We start from the raw sequence: 22,356 nt of genomic DNA on the forward strand, positions 1-22,356 counted from the left end.
ATGAAAAGGTATATTTCTGAAAACCAAAAAAAGTTTACATAAAGTGACTCTGATCATTCTTTCAGGACATGTCTCAAAGTTGCTATGGCTAGTGCTCACTTCCCATTCAAAGGTTTTTTAAACTGACAGTCACCATCCTCTGCATTCATATTCTCTCCATTGACAAATGTACTACTAATACCTTTAAATTTGAGTTCATAGAATAAGGTAATTCAGTGGTGTTTGTCAGCTTTTATAGTACGTTTATCCTTTAGATCTTTCTATTCATCACTACCTGAAGTTGCAAAGGTCTTAAGTTTTGCTTGTTCTCAAGCATGTGCAGGTTTCTTAGACAAAAATCACCTACTATCCACAACAGACTACTATCAAGCACTTAGCAGAATGTTACTCTTGTGCCCCTAGCTCTATACCAGCTGACCTGTAGTTGTAATTGAATTGCCGTTGTACTTGTGCTGCACTCCTTTCTAAGATCCACTAGTCCTCTTAACTCATGACCCATCTGGAACCCTCACACAGGGGGTCACAGCTCTTGAGTGATCGATCCCTCAAGCAATACAACCATTCTCTGCAAGAGAGAGATTTCACCTAACCTTGGTCTCACAGTAAACTAACTGAATTGTTGCTGTTCCACTCATGAAGTTAGTATTAATTTTTGGAGACCAATCAATTGTAAATGCCCTGGCTCTGAGGGTAATTTGCTGTTCTGTTGTCTAATGAAATCTGTCCCAACTCTCTAGAAAAAAAAAAAAAAAAAATCAGTTTGTATGTGTTCAGTAAAGTTATCTGAAATTTAATATCATAACTCTTTAAAGATTTCACATGCTTTGGATGTTTCTTTTGGACCTGTCTTTTCCAAGATCCTTTCCATTGGCGAGACCGAGGCGATATCAAGTCACAGAGAAACAGAGCAGCCTTCCCCCAGCTCTGCAGGTCTAGGGCCACTTTTCCTGCAATTCAGTTACCCAATGCTGCAGGAGCTATGGTGAAACTAGGCACAGGATTGGAGAACAAAAAAAGCTTATCCCTGTCCTCAATATTCCCTTTCCAGCACTTAAGGAGGAACCTATATGAGGAAGAGTAAAGAATCTCAGGCAGGTACTAGCTGGGAAGGGGCAGTATGTTCTGTAATTGTTAAGGGACATCATATCTGGAGTCTGGAATTGAAGTCTTTACTCCTAAAATGTAAAGGAAGTTTGATGTAACAGACGGCTGTATAATGTACAGACAGTAACATTAGTCACCACTGCCCTCCAGATGATGCACAGAAAATAAGCTTGTCCTAAGATCCATTGCTAACAATTACAGTGGAAGGTGAATGTGATTTGAATCTAAAGATATTAATCCCCTTTTAAAACAATTTTTGTGAGGGGAAAGAGAGAGGCAGAGGGGTGTTAAAAGTCTATCAGGTTCACGTTTTTCATTTTTCAGAAAGGTAAATTACATCCAAATGAAGTTACTGAAAAAAGGTCAAGGTTGCAAAGACAAGCACTCAAATTAGGAAAAGTCAGATTAAGTTTGCCCATGCATCCTTATTTCAGCTTCCCTGTGTGTGCTTATAGTAAAATAATCTTCAGTTACACAGTTGAGTTTTGTTTTTTTTTTTCGTTTTGGCTTTTTTTGTTACCCACCCCCCGCCCCTTGCCTCAATCAGTGCACAGGATGGACGACACACTAAAGATGAAGGATTGTACAATGAGCAAGCTGTTTATGCCCCGTTTGCTGCAATGCTTGGAAGGCGTGTAGTAAGGCAGTAACAGCTTGGCAATGAGAGGGGGAAGCGTTGTCTTGTGTTTAATGCCACTGAACATCACTCTGGAGGACTGGAACCTATTTCTGCCACATCTAACAGCACACAGAACTTTGTGAAACAAGTTTTTACAGATAATTGTAATACATTTACTCATTTCTGGACACCCAAAAGGTGCCTGACTCACAGAAATAATTAGCATTCACAGAACAACTAAAACTACTATTAAACCAGCTCTAGAATAAAGTGTTTTGAAATAACACCTAGTCCAAAAAATGAGATCAGGCCCTAGGCTTCTCAAACAGAATCCCTCAAAATTAGTTAATAGCTTTGAATACAGAAAAACTTCAAGCTGTAATACTTTCAAGAGATTCAAAAGCTGCAGCATTACCCCCATTTTATAAATAGGGATATGAGGAACAATTAAGGTCTATAAATGACTAAAATTCAATGACAGCACCATACAAAAATCCCACAAGGAAGTTCATTCATTATTCAGTGCAGGGTTTGTATGGTGTGCAATAAGTAAGGAATGGGGCCACACACTGAATGATGAGGATAAAAAGAAATATTGAATAGCTACCCATTCGGTGAGCACCATCCATCTTGTGCACTGAATGAGGTAGTCCTGTGGAAAAACATAGTATGACGGTGTAATTAAAGACCATTTCACAATGCATACCCATGTATAGCACATGGGTAAATTTAATTCTGGCATTTCCTAATTTTTGAGTGCTTGACTTAGCAATCTTGTTCTGTTAACATACTTTTTACATGACAGTATTCAATAGACATTTTTAAATGGTGTCAGTAACTGGCACTAACAGAAGGTCATTCTTTCACATTTTTTAACGTGTCAATTGCAAGTAGCATTTCTTATTGGAGGCAGTAATATAGACTTTAACACTTGAAAAATATTAAATATTGTTTCTCTTAAAAGTTTACTAGTGATATAACGGAGATACTAGTGATATATATAAGTGGAAAAATACTTGTTTTCATCTAAAATTAACATGTGGACGTGAAAAGTTTGTCTCAAAAACACTTTTCTATTCTTAACTATTGAATTCTTATAAATCCTTATGAGAGTAATAAAAATGTTATCTCAGCACCTTTGAAAGGCTAGGACACATTTTAAATGCTAAATTTTACGATAACCATATATGAAGAATGCAGCTTTTATTTCAAATGTTCTTGAAAATGCATAAAAAGTTGATTTTCAAAGTATTTTCATGATATTGTTGAGCTCACCCTCTTCCTCTTTTGTTTCTTTGTTGCTGGTTGGAAAGCATACAGACACACAAGCATGCAGAATATTGCGGTTTCCATCACATCTATGGCCAAGGAACGTCTGCAGCATTTGTGGATTCTGATCCAAGACAACTGCTTGTTCAAGATTCATTAGGTATTGTCTGCAAGCCTCATAGTCACATCGGAGAATGTGCTGCATTAAAGTTTGTTTCTGTACTCAAAAGAACAAAATATTTTAACAATTTAAAATACAAGAGGTAGACATGCAAGTTTCCTAAGTACTTCTAATTTCAAAACCAGAAAACTAATAGGAAGGTCTAAATCTAGGACGCTGGCTAGAATTCAATGCAGGAACTGTTGAGAATACACATCATCTCAATTGTTGCACTGTTAAAAACAGAAAACAGCACACATTCAGGCATAGACATGTTAAAGGAAAGGAGAGGCTTAAACGGCAGAAGCTATCATGCTCACAAAAGTATGCCTTTGGCTTCAAAGCTAGGTTCTTAAGATAGATTATTTCTATTTCATGGTTACGTGTAACATAGGAAAAGTGGTACAACTGAAAAAACTAAGAGGTCTGCATTAATTAGCTCTTATGTACTTGTTTTAAACAAGTGATATACGCACTGAGAAGTGAACAAACAAGTTGTTGAAGGTCTGGGAGGCTCACCCCATATATAACAACCTTTCCACAGTGATAGAATAGTCCACTGTGAAATCAATCTCAGTCTAATAGGTACACAATACCTCCTGGTGGCAGCACAGCACACACCAGCTCTAATCAAATTGCATGAAATCACTGATAGGTTTCTACCAAGTATGACATACAAATTCACAGCAGAACTATTCACACAGCACCACAGATGAGTATAGGACTCTACAGGCAATTCAAGTGAAAAAACCTTCACTTGACTCTCATAATTTCCTAATGTATGGTCCAAATATAAGATTAAAAAAAAAGAAAAATTTAAAAAAAAAAAAGTATTGCCTTCACAAGAAAACAAGTTGCTGGATCCCTTAGAAAAACTGTGCACCCATAAAACAAATAAAATAGTATACTGGTAGTATACATAAAAAGGTAACAGTTCTAAAAGTAATGCCTGAAAAATATTACTAGTTAAAAGCCTGATACAGAAGCCATGCACCCCCAAAAAAGACCTTTCACTTTACTACATAAATTTGTTCATGTTTTCATGTTTCTAACAGAATCTTCTGTTGAAATTAGTTTCTTTGAAATAGTGAAAATACAAATCGGTATCTAAACATCAAGCTGCTTTAAGCACAACTTTATAAAAGAAAGACAAAAAAAGGCATATAATTCTGTAGTAAAGAAAATACTTCACCTCAACAGCCATGATGATAATAGCAGCTTTCTTTTTGATGGTCGAGTTAGCAGGAAGATTTGTTAAGGAATGAACACCCATTCCAAGACTACTAATAGGCGGAAGATCAAGCCAGTCAGGGTCTCGTATCCCACCCATACAATCTTTTGCCATTGGATAGATTGTACCATTTCCATCTCTAAGAATAATCGGAGATTCCTACATTTGGGAAAAAAGTTTTATCATTAAGTCTCCACAATTTATGATTATTATCCTTCCCAAAAGGTCCAGTTCTGCTTGACTGCCAACAATGACAACAGTTTATCTAAAGTTCTCATTTACACCATCATCTCCTATCATTACAAGTCATGCAACATAAGGTATCAGATTCCCTTTCTCAAATGCCTGAAATGTACTTAACATAGTAAATACTATTAAAAGTATCCGACTTATGATATCTATTCATTACAAAACATTACCAGTGAAACAGAGTACCTATACTTTCAGCTTACTTGAATGCTCTAAAGAAAGTTGAGCATATTGAAATGAAACATTCAAATTCAGTTCTTTTGCCAAAAATGTTTCCTTCAACTATCCTAAGCAAAGTATATCATGTTTATGGAAGTTACTAAAAGAGTTTTGGTATCTTTTCTCAGCCCTCCTCATAGATGCCTGCACAGCATAATCAAGCTGTACAATCAGATAAAATAAGATACTAGAAAGAGTTGCACAAAACCTCAATATATAATTTTTAGTATCAAATACAGGTGGTTTTTTTAATTAACATTTCCATTTATTCTCAAGAGTGGATCTTCATCTGACCCAATTCCAAAATACAGCTAGATAACAAGTTTACACTAACACAGGTACTACTCCATCAAGTTTTTTTCCCCTTTTTTACTTTCTATTCAAGGTAGAATTTGAGTAACATTACTAAAAGTGCCTAAGTGAGTTAGATTGATATTCCCCTTGCACCTTCAAAATATTAATGGTAGCAGCAAGTCTTTCATAACCTGTTTGAAGAACTATTTATTTGCCAGTCTTTGGAAAAGTCTTACAAAAGGCTGTACCATCCCATTCAAAGATGACAGATGCGAAGTGCAGTGAGGTTACAAGACTGAGATACAAAACCACAAACCTGTCCAGCTGTAAAAATAGCAACACTTCTCTCATTCTGACCCAGGAATGCAATGCTGCTAGTAGGGAAATTATTTTCCTGTTCAGCCTTTCCTGTGGCAAGGTCAAATATGCAGTATCGAACCCAGTTCCCAGTTTTCAGAACAGCATGCACACCTTCAAAGATACACAAAGAAAAAAGTTAATGTCGTCTACTGATGGCATCCATTAAAAGAACTCCTAACTAAAGCACTTTTAACGAATCACTAATCAATGGAAACAACTATTTATATTAGTTTGACTGTAGTTGTTTTCCATTAGGGAGAGAGACAGGTAATAAAGGATCCAACAGAGTATCTTATGGGGTAAGTCCTACTTACCTTTTGAATCTACGTTCACTGCTAGGATCTCTGTTTTTTCAGGAATACATAGCTTTTTAGGTGTCCTTTGAAAACAGTCAGGAACTTTTGGAGTTCCACCAGTTTTTACAACCTGAAAACATTCATAACATTTTAAGATGCAACTAAGCACACAGTGCTGACATTTCAAAATAATGATTGTTTTCTCAATGTTTCAAAGAGACATACCTGCAGTTCATCTATTCTGAGCAGCCTACAGTCTTGGAGAAGAGAAGAAGGATCAGGATCTGAATTAGAACTGCTCTGACAGTTTGCATTACTGGAGGTGCCTGGAAATTTCACAGCAACGTAAGCACCATCCACTTTTAGCACCTACAAGCAGAACACATTACAGTTTTACCAAAAGCTTTGAACAGAAACTGTTTAGGTTGATTTGCTTCAAAATAAACCAGACCTTCATCAGGAAAAGAAAAAAGTTTACAATAATAAATAGCAACATTCTACAGTTCTTGCTCATTAGCCTTGCTGTTTTGCTAAAATTACTGAAATCTTAAAAACTTTGATTTCTTAATGACTTCATAGGCATCCTGAATCAGATCAAAGGTCCCTCTATCTCAACATCCTCTATCCAACAGGAACCACCACCAACTGATCAGAGAAATTCCTACTGATACTTGTCTGATATCTTTCCAGCTTCTATGTACTAGAAACAGCAGGACAACTTCATGTTTAATAGACCCTTCTCCTATTAATTCATCCAATCACTTTTGGAAATAAACACTATTCTTGTGGCAATGAGTTCCAAACATTAGTTAACAACTCAACAAAAAAACATCTACCCTGAGCCTCTTACTTCTTTAAGTGCCCATTAGCTCTTGTACTACAGAAACAGGAAATAACTTTTTTTTTTGGCCCCATCTAAGAATTTTTAAAGCCTCTGTTGGAGAATCTTAGCGCTCATTCCTCAAGATGACTGTGCATAGTGGAAAAAAGAAGTGTTGGTTTATGGGTCTATTACCTGTTGCTTACACTTGATGATAAAGTTCTCCATTCAGTCCCTTAGGACTAGAGGATACAGACAAGTCTATCATGACATACTTCATGCATCTGTGTCTTTCTCTGCCCCCCAAGGGAATGGAAGTCATTCAACCCCACATTGGCACAGTAATTTCTGAGACTGTAAGTCTCTCTGAAGAGTTGCTGTCACGCATATCTAATTACAACTGTCAAAATAGGTTTCCTTGATATAGAAACATCTTATGCTATCACCAAACAGCAAGGCCCTTTGAGTTTCCAGTTGAGACCATACTTTTCTCAAAAGGGAAACAAAACTGAAAGGGAAGGGGGCAGGCGAAAGGACAGCCAATGTTCTCATTTTGAGTAGAAATAAGATCTCGGTATGCTCTCAGTCTTGATCAAAACTAGATACAAGCAACCGTCAATCTTGATTAGGTCCTAATTTCTCTATAGTTTCTACACAGAAAGTGCTTACAAAGCAATACTGAAGATCTAGGTGTAATCAAATTTATCTAAAATGTCCCTGACAATAAAAACCATCTCAAATTTTCAAGCTATTGTAGGTAATAAAAATTCAGGCATTTCCATGTTTTCTCCCTATTTCTCTAGCTAGGTGCAGCCTATCAAGCATGCTAGAGAAAACGATATATTGACAAATATGAAAGTATTAGATTTTTTGTAACAAAGATTATTGTGGATAGAGTCAGAACACTTGCTCCCCATATGCTGAAACTTCACTGGAGTAGCAGAGTTCCTAGTTCTAGAACTAGAGCATCACTGACGGCTGTAAGACTACTACCCCAAAATTTCAAACTTCAGACCTAGTCAAAAGATCAATGAACATTAACTCTAAAGTAGACTATGCAAAGACAGATTTCTACTAAAACTTGAAAGACAACACTCTAGACAAAAATCGTGATTTGGTAAAAAAAAATGTAATCAAGGTACATTTAGATATTTTTAAGGTAATCAGACTAACTTGTTAGCCTGAAATCACATGCCAATGGTTCAACCACAGCTTCTAGTCTGACATGTAGAATTTTTTATTTTTTTTTTTAATGACTAAATGTGGCTACAGAAGCTTTGTAAATTCGGACTGCTTCTGAAAACAAAAGATTCTAAATGGTCAACGACTAGCAGGGAGTACGAAATCTTGTTTATGAAGTTTCAAATTTATAACCGGTGGATAGGGGGAAGAAACACACCTTAAGAAAAGGCACAATCCCCAGATAGTTAATATATACTACCTCCATAACTAGAAGTTTTCTTCTACATGATTTCTGGCTGCTCTTAGTATTATCACCTACATTATTTTTCACTTACATCACTTTTCATGTGTTCAAAGAAATGCTGACAAGTTTTTAAAGTACTGGAACTCTATAGTGACTCTTTCAGAGTCCACATGCCAAATATTTTTTTCTTTCCCATTCTGTGGTTCGAGAAAAAAAAAATCACGTATCGTTAAAGACTGGAAAATATGTTTATTAAGATTTAGTAGAGAAGAAATTCACCTCTTCAAAGGGTAACTGAAATGCAGTTCTTTAATTAAACAGTTACTACTATGGTTATTGGCTATTGCACAGAAAGAAAATAAAACTATCCATTAACGTAGCAAGCAACTAGGAGCTTGAGTGAAACACTTGATAGCAACTGTACATAGAAAGCTCCAAAGCAGAGATGTGGTATAATGGGCTGGCACTAAACAAGATAAATAAGCAACACTAACATTCCTCTTTAATTGAAGTTATATAAGTCTGAATTCATTGAAAAACACATTAACAAAAATAAAATGCAAGAGCTTAAAGGATTTAGAACTTTAGCTTACAGAACTAATGTACTTACATTGTATATAATGGATGAAACTTTTGCATTAGCAATAGAAACAATTATTTTACAGAACTACATACACAATGCTTGCCTTATTAGGACTAAAAAGAACTGAACCAGATGAATAAGAAAAGCAAGCAACAAAATGGAAATTTAAAGACTTTTTTCCAAAAGCAAAATGTTTTTTAGAGCATTTTCAACCACAGGACAATGAGACCTGATCTTTTTTTTAACAGAAGAAAAAATGGGTTGATAAACTGAAAGATGAACGCAGTTATCTCCTTTACCCTTATCAACCCATTGCCATGCTCCTTTAAACCACAATGCCAAAGCACACTGATTGGCGGAAAACAATCAACTGAAGTCCCTTCCTCAAAAGAGGGTGGAGGCAAGTCCTGAGCCCTACTTCTGCCCCCCCTGTTCCTTCTTAGGGTTGCTCATTTAAAATCACATTAACGATAGGCTGAGTAGCCTCTAAAAATAACAAAATTGACTACCAGCACTTGAGTCTTTCAGAAGCAAACCTGTTTGGACCCACTGCTAATCTGCAGAATCTTTCCCTCTCCATAATAACCATATTCCTCTCCAGACACAGCAGCAGGAGACCAGGGAAAACACATTTTTTATTTCTTATCTAACCTCCTTGTTGGAATGGAAAAAATTTTTAACATCACAGAAAAGGCTTCTACCTCTGCTCTCAAAGTAGAATGAGCACTTCCAAAGAAATACTGACACAATTTTTAAAATATTCAACTTCGAAGGATTAAAAAGAGATTCCTAATATAGATTAGGCAACTCTTCTGGAACTATATCCAGCCTGAGCTCTTTCAACTTATCCTTCTCATTGGAAGGCTTCAATCTCAGACAGAAATCAAACAAAAAATAAGAAGTTCAAGTGACTGACTGAAATAATGCAATACAAAGCACAAATTAAAGAACAAACTACTCAATCCAAATTTATGTTTCACAAAACCCCTAGGATTTGTTAAGCTTTCTGGGCATAGGAACTGCAAAATCAGTAATACACGGAAGTCTCACCTGATTGAGGGTAACTTTGATGAACAGAAGCAGTTTGGGGAGGCCTTTGACACTGCCAATGGAAAGCCTCAGACCAAAACGAACCGCAGCTGGCAAAGAAGAAAAAAGCAGCTCCAACCCAGGTTCCCTACCCTTTTGTTCTAAAAGTGGTTCCAGATACCATTTAAGCCATTCCACAAGAGGAGATCCAGAAGCTACTGTGGGTGAGTAGAATATCCCAAAGTGCATGGGATGGACAAAACAAGCTTCTAGTCCTCTGATACCAGTGAGCAGTAACAAAGGCTTATTTCAGCCCATATCTTTTCTAAACTACACTGAAAGACTCCATCAGATTTCTCACCAGACAACAGAAGAGGTAAGTGCCAGGCTTTTTCATTCTATCAGTCTTCCATTAGGTGGATAATTTCATAATCATTACCTCTTCCATCTAATGATGGACTTGGAGGAACAAAGGCTTAGTTTTTTTCCAAGCCCATGAAGTATTTAAATTGAAATTAGATTGGAAGAGAATACATTCCAAGGAGAAAGATTACTAAATCCAAGAGTATATCTAGCAGATTTATGCTTTCTTAATTTCTTTCAAGACTGTCCTAACATAAGAACTTTTGCACTCTCACACCACACTCTCTGGTCACTTGTTGCTTTGGCACCATACGCAATCCACATTTACGAAGCAGTGTGTAAAATACTGGTTGTACAATCTACTGGTATCAGAATAATCACAAGCAGTCATCTTAGATCTCAGCACTCGGGAGGGCTGTTACTCTATAAAGATCAGTAAGAGCCCAGAGACAAACAGGCATGTTAGAACTTGACGCCATCTACCTGCCCACCGTTCTACAAACAGAACACAACAGTGGTCTCGGAAGGATTTTAACCAAGCACTTTTTGGAGGCATCATGAAGTTATTGCGTAGATCCAGAAGTACAGGAACACAAATTTTCCAGAAATAAAATTATTTCAGGAACACAGGCTGAGCATCAGTAAACCTGAACCCCTTTCCTATCTCTGAATTCTACCTCCTGAAGCCTAAGTGAACAATTCTTTTTTTCATGTAAAACAGAAAATTATCTAAATACTTTTAAAAGGTGGCAAACATTTTGACAGAAGCTCACGGCTATCACACTTTATTCTAGAGAATATAAATGTTCAAAATTTCAGATGTTCTTGCAGGTAAAAGGACAGAAATCATTTTTCTTACTACTTCAGATCTGAATCATTACATAAGGCAAGATTTTTGGTCTCACAGATCAATTAGTTTAGTGCAACTGACTTCATGTTGTGCTCAAAAAACACCTGCCAAATTACCAGTGCATATTTCTCAAAGATGTCCCAGTATTCACATGCTCCATGACCACATATTTTACTTGATGGCAGCGCTTTGAGAGAAGCTAGGTGTTGTTCTGTTGACAGCATGCTTTGTAACATCAAGTACTTAAAACTCAAAATACTGCTTCAAAGCCTTTCCAATTTTCTGAAATACCAAACGTAACAACTTCCCAGGTTACATAGGAATAATAAATTCTCATGCAGAATGCTCATGCCACTGAGGCCATCCATACCAATACAACAAAGATGTGACTTTTTAGAATGTCATTCAGTAAACAAAAAGCCATGGGAGATCAGATGAAGGTACACCTGGATGGATTCTAAAAGGGCAGGACTTCTTAATCATATGGATTTGGGCTCTTAAGACTTCATGGGTTATCTTTTTGCAGTCTGAACCTCTGTACACATTCAAAAGTTATTTCTGCACAGAACAGCCAGATTGTTCAGAATTCAACTCTTCTTTGTGCTTAATTCAGCTCACAACAAGCTATATCACAAACACTACTGCTCCACAAGGAACAGCCTTAGCTATTCTGGAGCCTGTAGGAGAATACTGAAAAGAGTAACCCTTCTGCTGACTGAGGTGCCTCCAGTCTTTTTCATACAATCGCACAACTGATCCAAATTACAAACAGAACATATAACAGGGCATAAACTGTATTTCTATCTTTAACCTGCACACCACTAGGCAAAAAATTTTTTATGGTTTTGACTGCTGGATTTTATCTAAACTCTAAAGTGTTAAAAAAACTGTAAAAGAAAGGAATGACCACATACATCACTAAAAAAGGACAGCATGCTTTATGAAGAAAAAAAGCATCTTTGCCATGACTGATATAGAACAGACTCAGCACCAATTATTCTATTCAGAAGACAGCCCACTTACTGGTTTTAGCACTTCAGTGAAAGTATCAACATATAAAAATTCAAGCTCTTCTGTATTTATTATAGTAGCTCTTCTTAGCGCAGCGCACAAGCACATTTACAACTATATACAGAAATAGTAAAACAGTCTCTGTCCTGAAAATCTTAGGATCTAAACCAGGAAGGACAGATAAGGACAACAAAGGCTTTCCCAAAGCTGGTATAAGGCAAACAATGGTTTCAGCAACTTCAACCAGACCTCAAAACCTTGTTTACAGAAACTGAAGTGTTTCAATGAATTAATAAGTTGCTCCACACTCCCTTTTGCAGAAATGACCTAAACTTGATAATGAAAATTCATTGTGGGCCGCCTCCTTTCAAAGACACGGCTCAAGGCAAACCTTCCACTCCCGCACAAGTAAACCCATTGGTGATGCAAGTAAAATAACTGTCCAACAGAAGGCAGTTAGAGTTATTTCCTCTTCTGGTAGCTTTTTTTTTTTTTAATCTTCTGTGAATCAAGTAGAAAGCAATCCAATCTTTTCATTTTGTGGAAAATCTTTATTGGCTTTCCTGTTGCTCTTATTTTTGAAAGGCATAGCAGAGAACTGTCTAGATGACCTAATCCCTCCTAATATTGCACAACAATGCCAAAGCAGAAATGGAGTACTTTCCTCTACAGAACTCTTACTCAGAATAAAGGTTTACTCGAGAGCAAATGAAAAAATTACAAGGACCAAACAAATAGATTTTCTGGAGTAATAAATCAAATAACTTCAGAGTCATATTAATGAAGCATGTCATTTCTAAATCAAAACATCTCTGTTCTTTGGTTGCCACAACGTGAGACTCACACATCAGCTGAATGTTTGGCTATGTAAGAATCAGTCACAACACCTGTAACTCTTCACAATCTCATTGGACATGTGGGAGCTATTGCTCAAGTCACTAAAAATAATTTTTTGGATAAAAGCACATCTGCTTTTCCTAATACTGTGGTCCAACTTAAAGTACCAGAATGTTATTTTTTTTAAGATTCATCATGTTTTATTCACAACACATTCAGACTATTACTGTCATTGTGTTATGGACAAATAAAAAAATGCAACAAGAGTCATACTAGTCAGACACATTCTCAAGCATCCCCAAAGCTATGATTCTTTTAACAGTTAGCTTATCTAAACAGAAAGACTTTTTTTTTCGTCCCTCCCCAAAGATGGTGGGACTGTATTTTAGACAAACCTTGCCAACAGGAACATTCTTAACGTCTTCTACAAACACAACTTCCCTCAGAGACCACTGCTCTTCATTCACTTTCTCCTCCTCTTTTGGGGCAGGAGTAGATCGTCGTCGCTCTGAGACAAAAAAGTTATTACCAAAAAAAACCTTGAAATATTTAATCAAAGCATCAAAATGCAGTGTTCAGTAAACACCAAACCTTTCCCCCAAAAAAGATTATCAATGGTCCAATGTAGAAATCAACAAGAGGTTAACATGAATCTGACTTTAAAAGTCAGAGCTACCTAACAGTATACCATGCCACTTTCATGTTTCTCTATGAAATTAGCACTAATAAAGCCTATCTGAGAGATAAAGCAATTTTTAAGAACATTTAAGCAAAATAATTAGAATATAAGAAATTGTTTTGGCAGGGCTCAGATATTCATGCTGTAAGTAAAAATGCTGACATTGTAAGACCCTTCATCAGCCCTGCTACAGCGCTTTATATCAGCCTTACAAAAAGTCTGCTTGTCCACTACATACGGATCTTTTGGTAAACATCTAGAAGAGTTGCAAACAAGGCAGAGAAACAGCTATTTGGCCTAATAGCAATTGCAATACAGTTAGATTTGCTACAAAGATATAATCTGAACAGTAAATTCAAATTCAAATACATAACATAGTTAAATTAACACTGACAAGAACCTTTAATCTCCTGAATTGAGTATATAGCATAATTAGTATTATCAATATATCTAAAGTAAGAAGTGGAGAACTTCTAAGCTAACTGTGAAGTTAACTTCAAACCCTAGTTCAAAATCCCAAGCAAAGTTATAGTCAGTGAAAAAATACAGCTGAAAAACTGCAAAGAGCAGAAATCAGTAGCAAAAGACTCTACTAGTAAAATTAATCAGTACTGCAGATCTGAGCATATGAGTTTCTTGGTCACTGAACGAGGCCATTTGTTTCTCTAGGTGAACGCCTCAAAACTGCAGTATGTGAACAATTAGAAGAAACAGGAGCACAGAGAAGATTTCTTCAAATGATGGTACAGTAATTAATCCTTTATAAACATATGGGTTTAAATGGACAAAAAATGCTTAAGAGGTCAGTTACATGAATTCTAAATGCAGTCTTTTAGGTTTTTAGGTACGACTTGTACTACAGAACTTCTCTCACTGCTTTTGTATGTTAGTAAAGAACATCTAGTTTTAGACATTTTATAAAATAGATGATGAACTGCTACTTTATCCACTGAAGTTCACATGCAAGGCAAGCTGCACAAGAACAGCTTAATCTTAAAAGGAATTTCCCAAAACAAGTTCAACTTCTGCGCTGTAAAGAAACTCACTGTCACATTGCAATTAAACATAAACAATTTTATCTTCGGACTTCCTCTTGATCACCTCCTGAAAGATACTTTTGATTCTGAGAACTAAGTGTTATGCTTGCTCAGAGACACCTTACATCAAGTAGTCATTGCTTATACTAATACATTTAAATTTAACACTGACAATTCACTGATTGTCTAAAGTCTATTGCAAACGCATTTACATATATCGCAGTTCAGACTGAAAGACCAAAAAAGATTCTGAAATTAGTACATAATCTTTGTAGAACCGCCTTCTATGAAAACTTCTTATGTACGCAAGTATTTTATGTTACTATGAGCTACACATTACTTACTATATGGCATTGATGCACTGCTTGCTATTGAAGATGCATCACTACAAGTGGAAGCTGGGGATGGCGGAGGACCCATCTCAGTTTTCACTGGTTCCTGTTTGCTTTCAGGTCTAGAATAAAAGTTATTACTTAGAATGAAGAAAGAAAAAGGTGACATCTTTTCGATGACAATGGACAAAGTGTCAGTGTTCCCCAGCCATGTTTCTTTAATAACACTTTAATGAAATAACTCCATACTTGCAAACAACCATCCTAACTGACAAAGCAATACATCTGATGTTGGGAATGGGGCTATGCTTCTTAACCAGGGATTTATAACATTAACCGAGCATAGATACAATATTACAGAAAATAAACATCCTCAGATGTGCTTCATTTGATGACAGGAAGAATTATTAGCTTTATACAGTAGCCTGAAACTCTAGAACTGCTAAACTTTTTCAAGTTTTTCTTGAAATGGTTTAAATCTGTTTTAAGAAAATTTAAATGGCAATTGTCAACCCAATGATTTTTTTTCAACCTATGGCGGGGCTGAAATGGGTCTATCAATGCCATGAAGAACAGCCTGAAAACAGTGAGTTCCATTAACGCAACCACTTACAGTTAAGCAAATACAAAATCTTGGAAACTGTATGAAACACTGCAGGAAAGTCTTCATCTAATGTTCCTTTTGCATTTCACATTTCCACAGTGGTTTCACACAACTGAGACACTTTTCCTGCAGTGAGCATTTCTGCATATTTAGCAGAGTTTACAAGAAAGCTAGAATCTTATAAAGAACACAAAAAATTCAAACTGACGAAAATTTGACCTTCCTTCTTTTCAATTTTTAATCAATCACCCATTCAATAGAATATAAAATAAATGTTCTGTGTGTATGCATCTGTATTCTCAACACTTACTTTGCCTCAGTAGTTTTGCTAGCTTTCTCCATGTTTTTCAAGCTCTCAGGTGACCGAAGCTGAAATCGACAGCTGTCATTCATGTTCCAAACAGATTCCATTAACACACCCACTTTAGGAATTCCAGCACTGATTGAAAAAGCAACTGCACCAGCATGATAGAGGGGGTTATTTCTTAAACACACCTACAAATAAGAAGTATGTATTTATATGAGAACAATGGATTATCCTAAGGGAAATCATAGATGCATGCATTTTCAGTGATATATGTAGTAGTCAAAAAATAACGAAACTTATGGAGCTAGATGAAGACAAAAGTCAGCATGATGTACTCTGCATTTTGCTAGGAAAAAAGAGGCTGTTGTGCAATTCACAGTTGAAAGCAGGGCAACTGTTTCATATATAGTATTTAGATGCCCAATCACAAAATGAGCAATTCATCCAATAGCAAAGACTCATCCCAGGGTTGATTAGAATAGACTGGGAACCAAAAGAAATGTGCTCCCTGGGAAGGAGCTGTTTTGTCACATACTAGTTCTAATACTAATCACAAGAAGAATCCTATACCTCCGTATCAGCTATTAACCTTTCTGGTAAAGGCTTCAACCAAAGGTCTATGCCACTGCATAAATAAATCAAATCTAAACTCTAATATTGCAGGCATTTAAATGCCAAATCATTTACAAAGCTACGTGCTCTATTGAGAATCATATTTCTGTACTTACTTTTTTCTCTCAAAATTCAGAATCAGTAGGTAAGTTAAAACAGAAGTACTTTGCATGAGTACAGCTTGTTCCTCTATGTTTGCAGCAATAATCATACTCATAAAACAATAACAACACTAACAGGACACATCAATTTACAGTCATACAATTAAAACATACTATTTTAATTCCATATTATTGATACAACTTCTGTGCATAGCAAGAACAAAACCTAATTTGGTTTGTTTATTTTAAGAGCAGGCTGTAACCTCATCATATAGCACTGTAAAAATGCCACTTTTGGAAGTTGCACTTGCCTGAGTTCCAACAGTTATGTTTGGCATAGAGGAAATACCAGCACTAGACTTCGGCTTTTTATTTTTTGCTCTGGCCTTTTCTAGCATTTTCTTCCTTTGGCTGAAAGGAACTACACCCCTGTGGAAAAACATACATTATTTAAGAAAAAGGATATGAAAGAAATGCTCTGTTTATAACTTTGAACAGTTGATTCCTTCTGCTTAATGCAGTCATGATCAAACAAACAAGTCTCTGTGCCACCTTCTCCAAAATCTCAAAGCACTGTAGAAATGACGCCTTTTTCTATATTCACCCCCACTTTCCAAATTCATCTCAACTGGCTAATTTATTAGGAGGAAGAGGGATTGCACATTAGGTATGTCACTTCCAAATGGCTTTCCCTCTAGCTCAAAATACTGCAAGACCTTTATTGCAGATGGCACGCTCCAGTCACAGCTTTCAAGTTGCAGGTTGTCCCCTCTGAACTTGAGGATCTTTCCCATGACTAATGATAACTTCCAGAATTTGCAGGCACTGGGGAACAGGATAAGCTTTTTTGTTTAAATTCTAAAAGCCTGACTTTCTCTCTGGGGACATGGCTGAAGGAGTCTAGGACTCTTACGACAGACTTAAGCTGCAAGAGTGGAAAAAAAGGATACTACTTTTGTAATTGGATCCACTCCGTTTAGCTGAAAATAACACCTACGTACAGAGTTAAGCATGCTTACTATTTTGATACCTAGTTTTAGTCAGTGCATTGTAGAGTTACATGCTTTTATTAGAAAACCTCCTTCATGTTAAGTAAACCACAAAAAGCATCAGTTCTGTGCAACAATGGAAACCAAAAACCTGTCTAGTGCACTACAGACCACTGTAAATAAGGATATCAATAGCAAGAGAAGCTTCTGTCTACATCAATCCAATTAACATAAAATCACCGCTGCTGACACTTAAGCCCCCCTAGAAAGGACATGTTGGTTAATAAATAAATTGCTTTCAAAGATTACATATAAATGCTACTAAGTCTTTTTATATTATTCTAAAACAAACAAATTATTCTAAAAGCTGTAAAGATGGCAGGTTCTAATACCCAGGTACCTCCATTGTTATGGCTTATTAGTTTCTATATTAAGAGTAATTAGTCTAAGTAAGATATGTCAGCCATGACATAACAAAAGAGTCAAGAACCATAGAGCTGTAACTTTGAGATTTGGGACTAATTCATATAAAATTCATCTGTGTTTAAGTTTATAAGCCTAGCTACAATTCTACCTAAATATTTTCCAGAAAGTTACTGGAATTTAATGAGAAAGCTGTTTCATAGAATCAATTTGCAATGCTCTGATTTTCAACTCATCATCAAGTATTTAACTCATCCATGCCTAAAAGCTACTTGAGTTCTGGGTGCGATATGTAATGCAACGACTCCTGACACATCAACAAAATTAATGCATACTGACAATGCATTAGTAATATTCAATGAATTCACTCAAATTTGAAATTCATTTCAGAGCTCTTCTGGGACTGCTATTTTTGAGGGTTTGCATGGTTGGGGGGAGGGGTTGGTTTTTTGGTGGTTTTTTTGTGTTTTTTTTTTTTTCTTCTTTAAAACACAAGCTTCTTACCTTTCAAATTGTTAGTTAAAATATTTCAACTAACATTTCATATCCTACAATGTTTAGAAGTGTTATATTTTAACAACAAGCACCAGAAGGAATATCTGATGTTATTTCTCCCTTCTTTAAGATCTGGACCACAAACTAACAGACCAACAGAGCCTGACAGAAGAATGTGGAACTCATACATGGGTAAGTTTGTTCCATATTTATAACCTGAAAAAGGCCTGAAAGGACTTTTTTGATACTGTGTAGTACTGATACATCTGAATGCTAAAGCATTTATACAGTTCCTCTAAATGAATAACCTTATTTTCTTAAAGATGTTACAACTGGATCCAAAAGCTTCAGGTATTAAAGACGACAATAAATATACTTTAAAAAGGGAACCTAAGCTCAAGTGCAGAGTTGCAGAACTCAGAACAACTGTGGTTCAGTAGCTTTGCAAGGCTTCTCAGAGCCAAGGACATGAAGACATTCAGTGGATCTACACTGTTGTACATAAACATAGTATTTACTTACCACCAATACAAGTTGTTCTCTAGCTGAGCACATGTATAAAGAGCACAACAATGTAAAGATACAATCCGTTCTCCCTGAAGCTCTGAGTAAGTCTGTGCAGTGTGTTCTAATTTAGAAGCTACAGAGCTTAAAGTTTCATCTACCCACGTAGCAACCTAAGGGAAGAAAGCAACAGAGAAGGTAGGGGGGAAAATAAGTACAAGAAAAGTTGCACCTTAGTTGCACCTTTAATGTAGTATTTACTGATTTTGAAAGAAAAAACCCAACAAACTAAACAACAAAAAAACAATGATTCCTTTGGGGATTTTATCCCCTACCACCTTTTCTTTCCCCAGAAAAGGGAGAATTTTCAGGACTTTTTTTCCTCTATTTCCAGTCCCCAACAAAAACAAAAATGGTAAAAAAAAAAAAATTAAAAAAAATAGAGATGTCATAAAAATACTTCAACAAGTGCATGTACTTTACCAAATCAGTTTCAAGTTCACTCATAACTAGGCAGAAAAGCACATTTAGATAACTTACTTTACAACACTGAAAGCTTGAACGCCTTTAGTTTTTCTAGTAAATATATACAAAACATTAGCAAGCTTCTCTATTCTCTAAATCAGCATCAGTTTCTACTGTAATGGCAAAAGTCAAGTGTTTCAGATAATCAGGTAAAACAGGTATCTTTTCACTGTTTCAGCTGTAAATCTGCCAGATTTTATTTTTTTTTTTAACCTTTTTGCATTTTTACAAAACACTGGTTGGGTTTCTGTTTTGTTTTTACATCTGTATAGATGAAAAGAAGTGGAATGGACAAACAAATTAAGTACTTTCTACTATTGACGAAGCTGAAGAATGATCTTCTCTAATATACTGCAAGTAACTGAAAAAAACAGCTTTGTCAAATTCAGCAAAGGGCATCCATTTCATACCTTGTTATTTTCAGTGGCAACAGTTGCTCTAATACTATTTGCAGAAAGGAGCATTATCTTTTCATTGGTTAATCCCAAGAACATGGCTCGTGGATGATGTAGCGAAGGATTCTTTGGAAACAAAAAAATATTTTAGATATTCAAAGCATATAAATAATTCTGAAGGTAAGCATTTAAAGAGGTACAGTACCTGTGCATTTCTGTAAGGCTCTGATTCACTCCACTTCCATTGATAGAGCTCTCCTTTACTGCTAACAGCCACGAGCTCGGAATACAGAGCTCCGATAGAAATAAACTTTGTTCCATCCTACAAAGATAGAAACACGAAGTCTAAGACAGCCATATTATAAATGCATATATATAAATGCAAAAAAATGAACTTGTAACTGTTTGAATAAAAACTTAACATTCCCATGAATGTTGAACTTGAAAATAAAAAATATGCAGCTTGTCTCAACTCCAGCATGCCCTCAAACACACACAGAAAAAAAGTATTGTTGCTTTTGACAGAGTGAAGGAGGAAAGAAATAGATATTATTTTCCTGAAGTTCAGCAATAACATATATATGGCAATTAAGTTGGACAGTTTATTAACAGCTTACACAATATTTTAAGAACACAATACCACTTATAGAACTGAAGATGAGAAGACCTCTTGACTTCTGACATTTTTTAAAAAAAAGCTTCTCTCTAAAATTCTGGCTTTTTGAAATGAACAAAAAAGCAACTCGAGAAATCAACTATCAAATTCACTGCCCCATCAATTAAACAACTCTTATCTTTCACTTCTGAAGATAAGCAACTGCAAACAAGATCTAGTTTAGGGGAAAAAAAATTAAAAAAAAAATCAGTGTGCTATATGTCACATTAATGCATCATTATGACCTGATATGCTGGAAAAACTTCTAATTATGGGTTGTTCTCCCCCTGTTTCTCTTTTTTAACATTTTACCAAAATTGACATGGCATCTTTCTCCTACTTAGATAGTACCACTTTGCTCAACTGCTTCATCCTGTGCCTTACTGAAATCTCACAGGCCTGTTTTTCCCCTCTCTTAGACCTGGTTGTGTACCAATGTTGCAGCAACTACACAACAGTTACAATCTCACTTTTTCCAAATTCCTGTTCCCTCTTGCATTGAAACAAATCTCAAACTACAGACCTGTGAATTTGCGTGATTTCGCAAAACATTTACTTGTGTTTACTGAGAAACATTTGTAAGGCACATCCATTCGCTACTCCTCAGCAAGTGCAGCTACAGGACAACCACGTTCTTTTAAACTTCTTTACTGGTAAGAACTAAAAGTTCCCTTCCACTTAAGGGAGGACACAGCTTTTAAAGAATGAAAAAACAACTTAAACTAGTATAAAATCAAATGCTGCCTTCTGCAGCTACAAATCTGAAAGACAGGTACATGATAACTAGTCTTCTCTCCCAGACCAATGTCTTTAGCTGCCTCTCTTAGATTACAATATATCACATTTAAGCAATTCAATCATCTGATGCGAAATTGAACTCTGTGTCAGGCCATTAAAAAAGTCCACCATCCAGTACATTTATCTGCCCCCTAAATTAAGATACTTTTCTTGCAGTTACAGAATTTTACAACTGGAAACATTTTTAGTTATATAAATCTGGATTCATACTATTTTTTTTACTATTTTCATGCCCAGAAGTGCACATTTCAAGAGGTGTGAGCGTGTCCTTGCATAACACAGGACTCAGTACATCTCTTAGCAATAGCTCAAAATGTTTACCAATGCTTTGTGAAAGAAGAGAAAAAGGGCAGCAGAAAAGGACAGAAGCAATCACAAGCAATTCTCTTTCACACCCTTATAACAAGACCTAGACTTACTTAAATCATAAGAGAACTATTTTGCTTTGGAGGGCATCTACCAACACAGCACAGAAGTAGCACAAATGCCAATCTGTGTCATGTTTAATACTTGACATCATATAAATATTGCATATTCTGAGAAAGAACTGCCATCAGAACCTACTATCATCTAATGAGATGTGTCTCTGCTCTTGTCAGCATAAATGAATCTTCAGAAGTTATTTGGCCTAATGCCTCAAAGTTAAGTATGAAAAGCAATTAATTTTTGCTCCAAGACAATATCATTCTTACTTTTAATCCTGCCAATATCTTTTACAACTTTGTATAACAAACAGTTTTATACCACAAGCTCAACACGAAAGAGACCTGACATTCAATGTTTGTTCTCTCCCTTCCATCAAAACATTAGCAGTTGTGATCTAAACGCTACAGGACCAATGCTACAGACACCTCCAGGAAGCCATTCAAAAGACTAACGGCACAAAGATGCATGAATGACATGACAGCTCTTGTTCTGTAACCAGAGTCGTATGTGTCCAACTATAAATTCTGTCTCCAGACCAGAGAAATTACATACTTGATGATGCAGGTTGCTGACAAAATCTTAGTATCTCAATAGCTAAGCAGAATATACCTACTTGAACAAATTAAAGGCTCAGCTTGCACCTAACTCAGTCTAGCAAAAAAACACAGCCATACTTGCCACATTACAGAGTGGCCCTGATATGCATGGCACAATGTTGATACATGGCAGTGTAGACTAATATTACTACGCTCCA

The 22,356-nt window shown here is 36.1% G+C and overlaps 1 protein-coding gene across 1 annotated transcript in view; it reads right to left on the reverse strand.

Moving 5' to 3' along the window:
• The window catches only part of UBR5 (ubiquitin protein ligase E3 component n-recognin 5), a 71,814-nt gene that overhangs the window by 30,809 nt on the left and 18,649 nt on the right, over positions 1-22,356 (reverse strand). The window contains exons 9-21 of the mRNA XM_009707091.1: positions 19,929-20,045; positions 19,739-19,849; positions 18,822-18,976; positions 16,704-16,821; positions 15,683-15,867; positions 14,781-14,890; positions 13,116-13,228; positions 6,027-6,170; positions 5,820-5,931; positions 5,462-5,616; positions 4,345-4,542; positions 2,999-3,209; positions 2,331-2,375 (exon numbers count right to left, since the gene is read on the reverse strand). Coding sequence (XP_009705393.1) covers positions 2,331-2,375; positions 2,999-3,209; positions 4,345-4,542; positions 5,462-5,616; positions 5,820-5,931; positions 6,027-6,170; positions 13,116-13,228; positions 14,781-14,890; positions 15,683-15,867; positions 16,704-16,821; positions 18,822-18,976; positions 19,739-19,849; positions 19,929-20,045 — 1,774 coding nt within the window. The remainder of the gene's footprint in view (positions 1-2,330; positions 2,376-2,998; positions 3,210-4,344; positions 4,543-5,461; positions 5,617-5,819; positions 5,932-6,026; positions 6,171-13,115; positions 13,229-14,780; positions 14,891-15,682; positions 15,868-16,703; positions 16,822-18,821; positions 18,977-19,738; positions 19,850-19,928; positions 20,046-22,356) is intronic.

Source organism: Cariama cristata, unplaced genomic scaffold, assembly GCF_000690535.1.
Source record: "Cariama cristata isolate BGI_N322 unplaced genomic scaffold, ASM69053v1 scaffold18089, whole genome shotgun sequence".
Taxonomy (NCBI): Eukaryota; Metazoa; Chordata; class Aves; order Cariamiformes; family Cariamidae; genus Cariama; species Cariama cristata.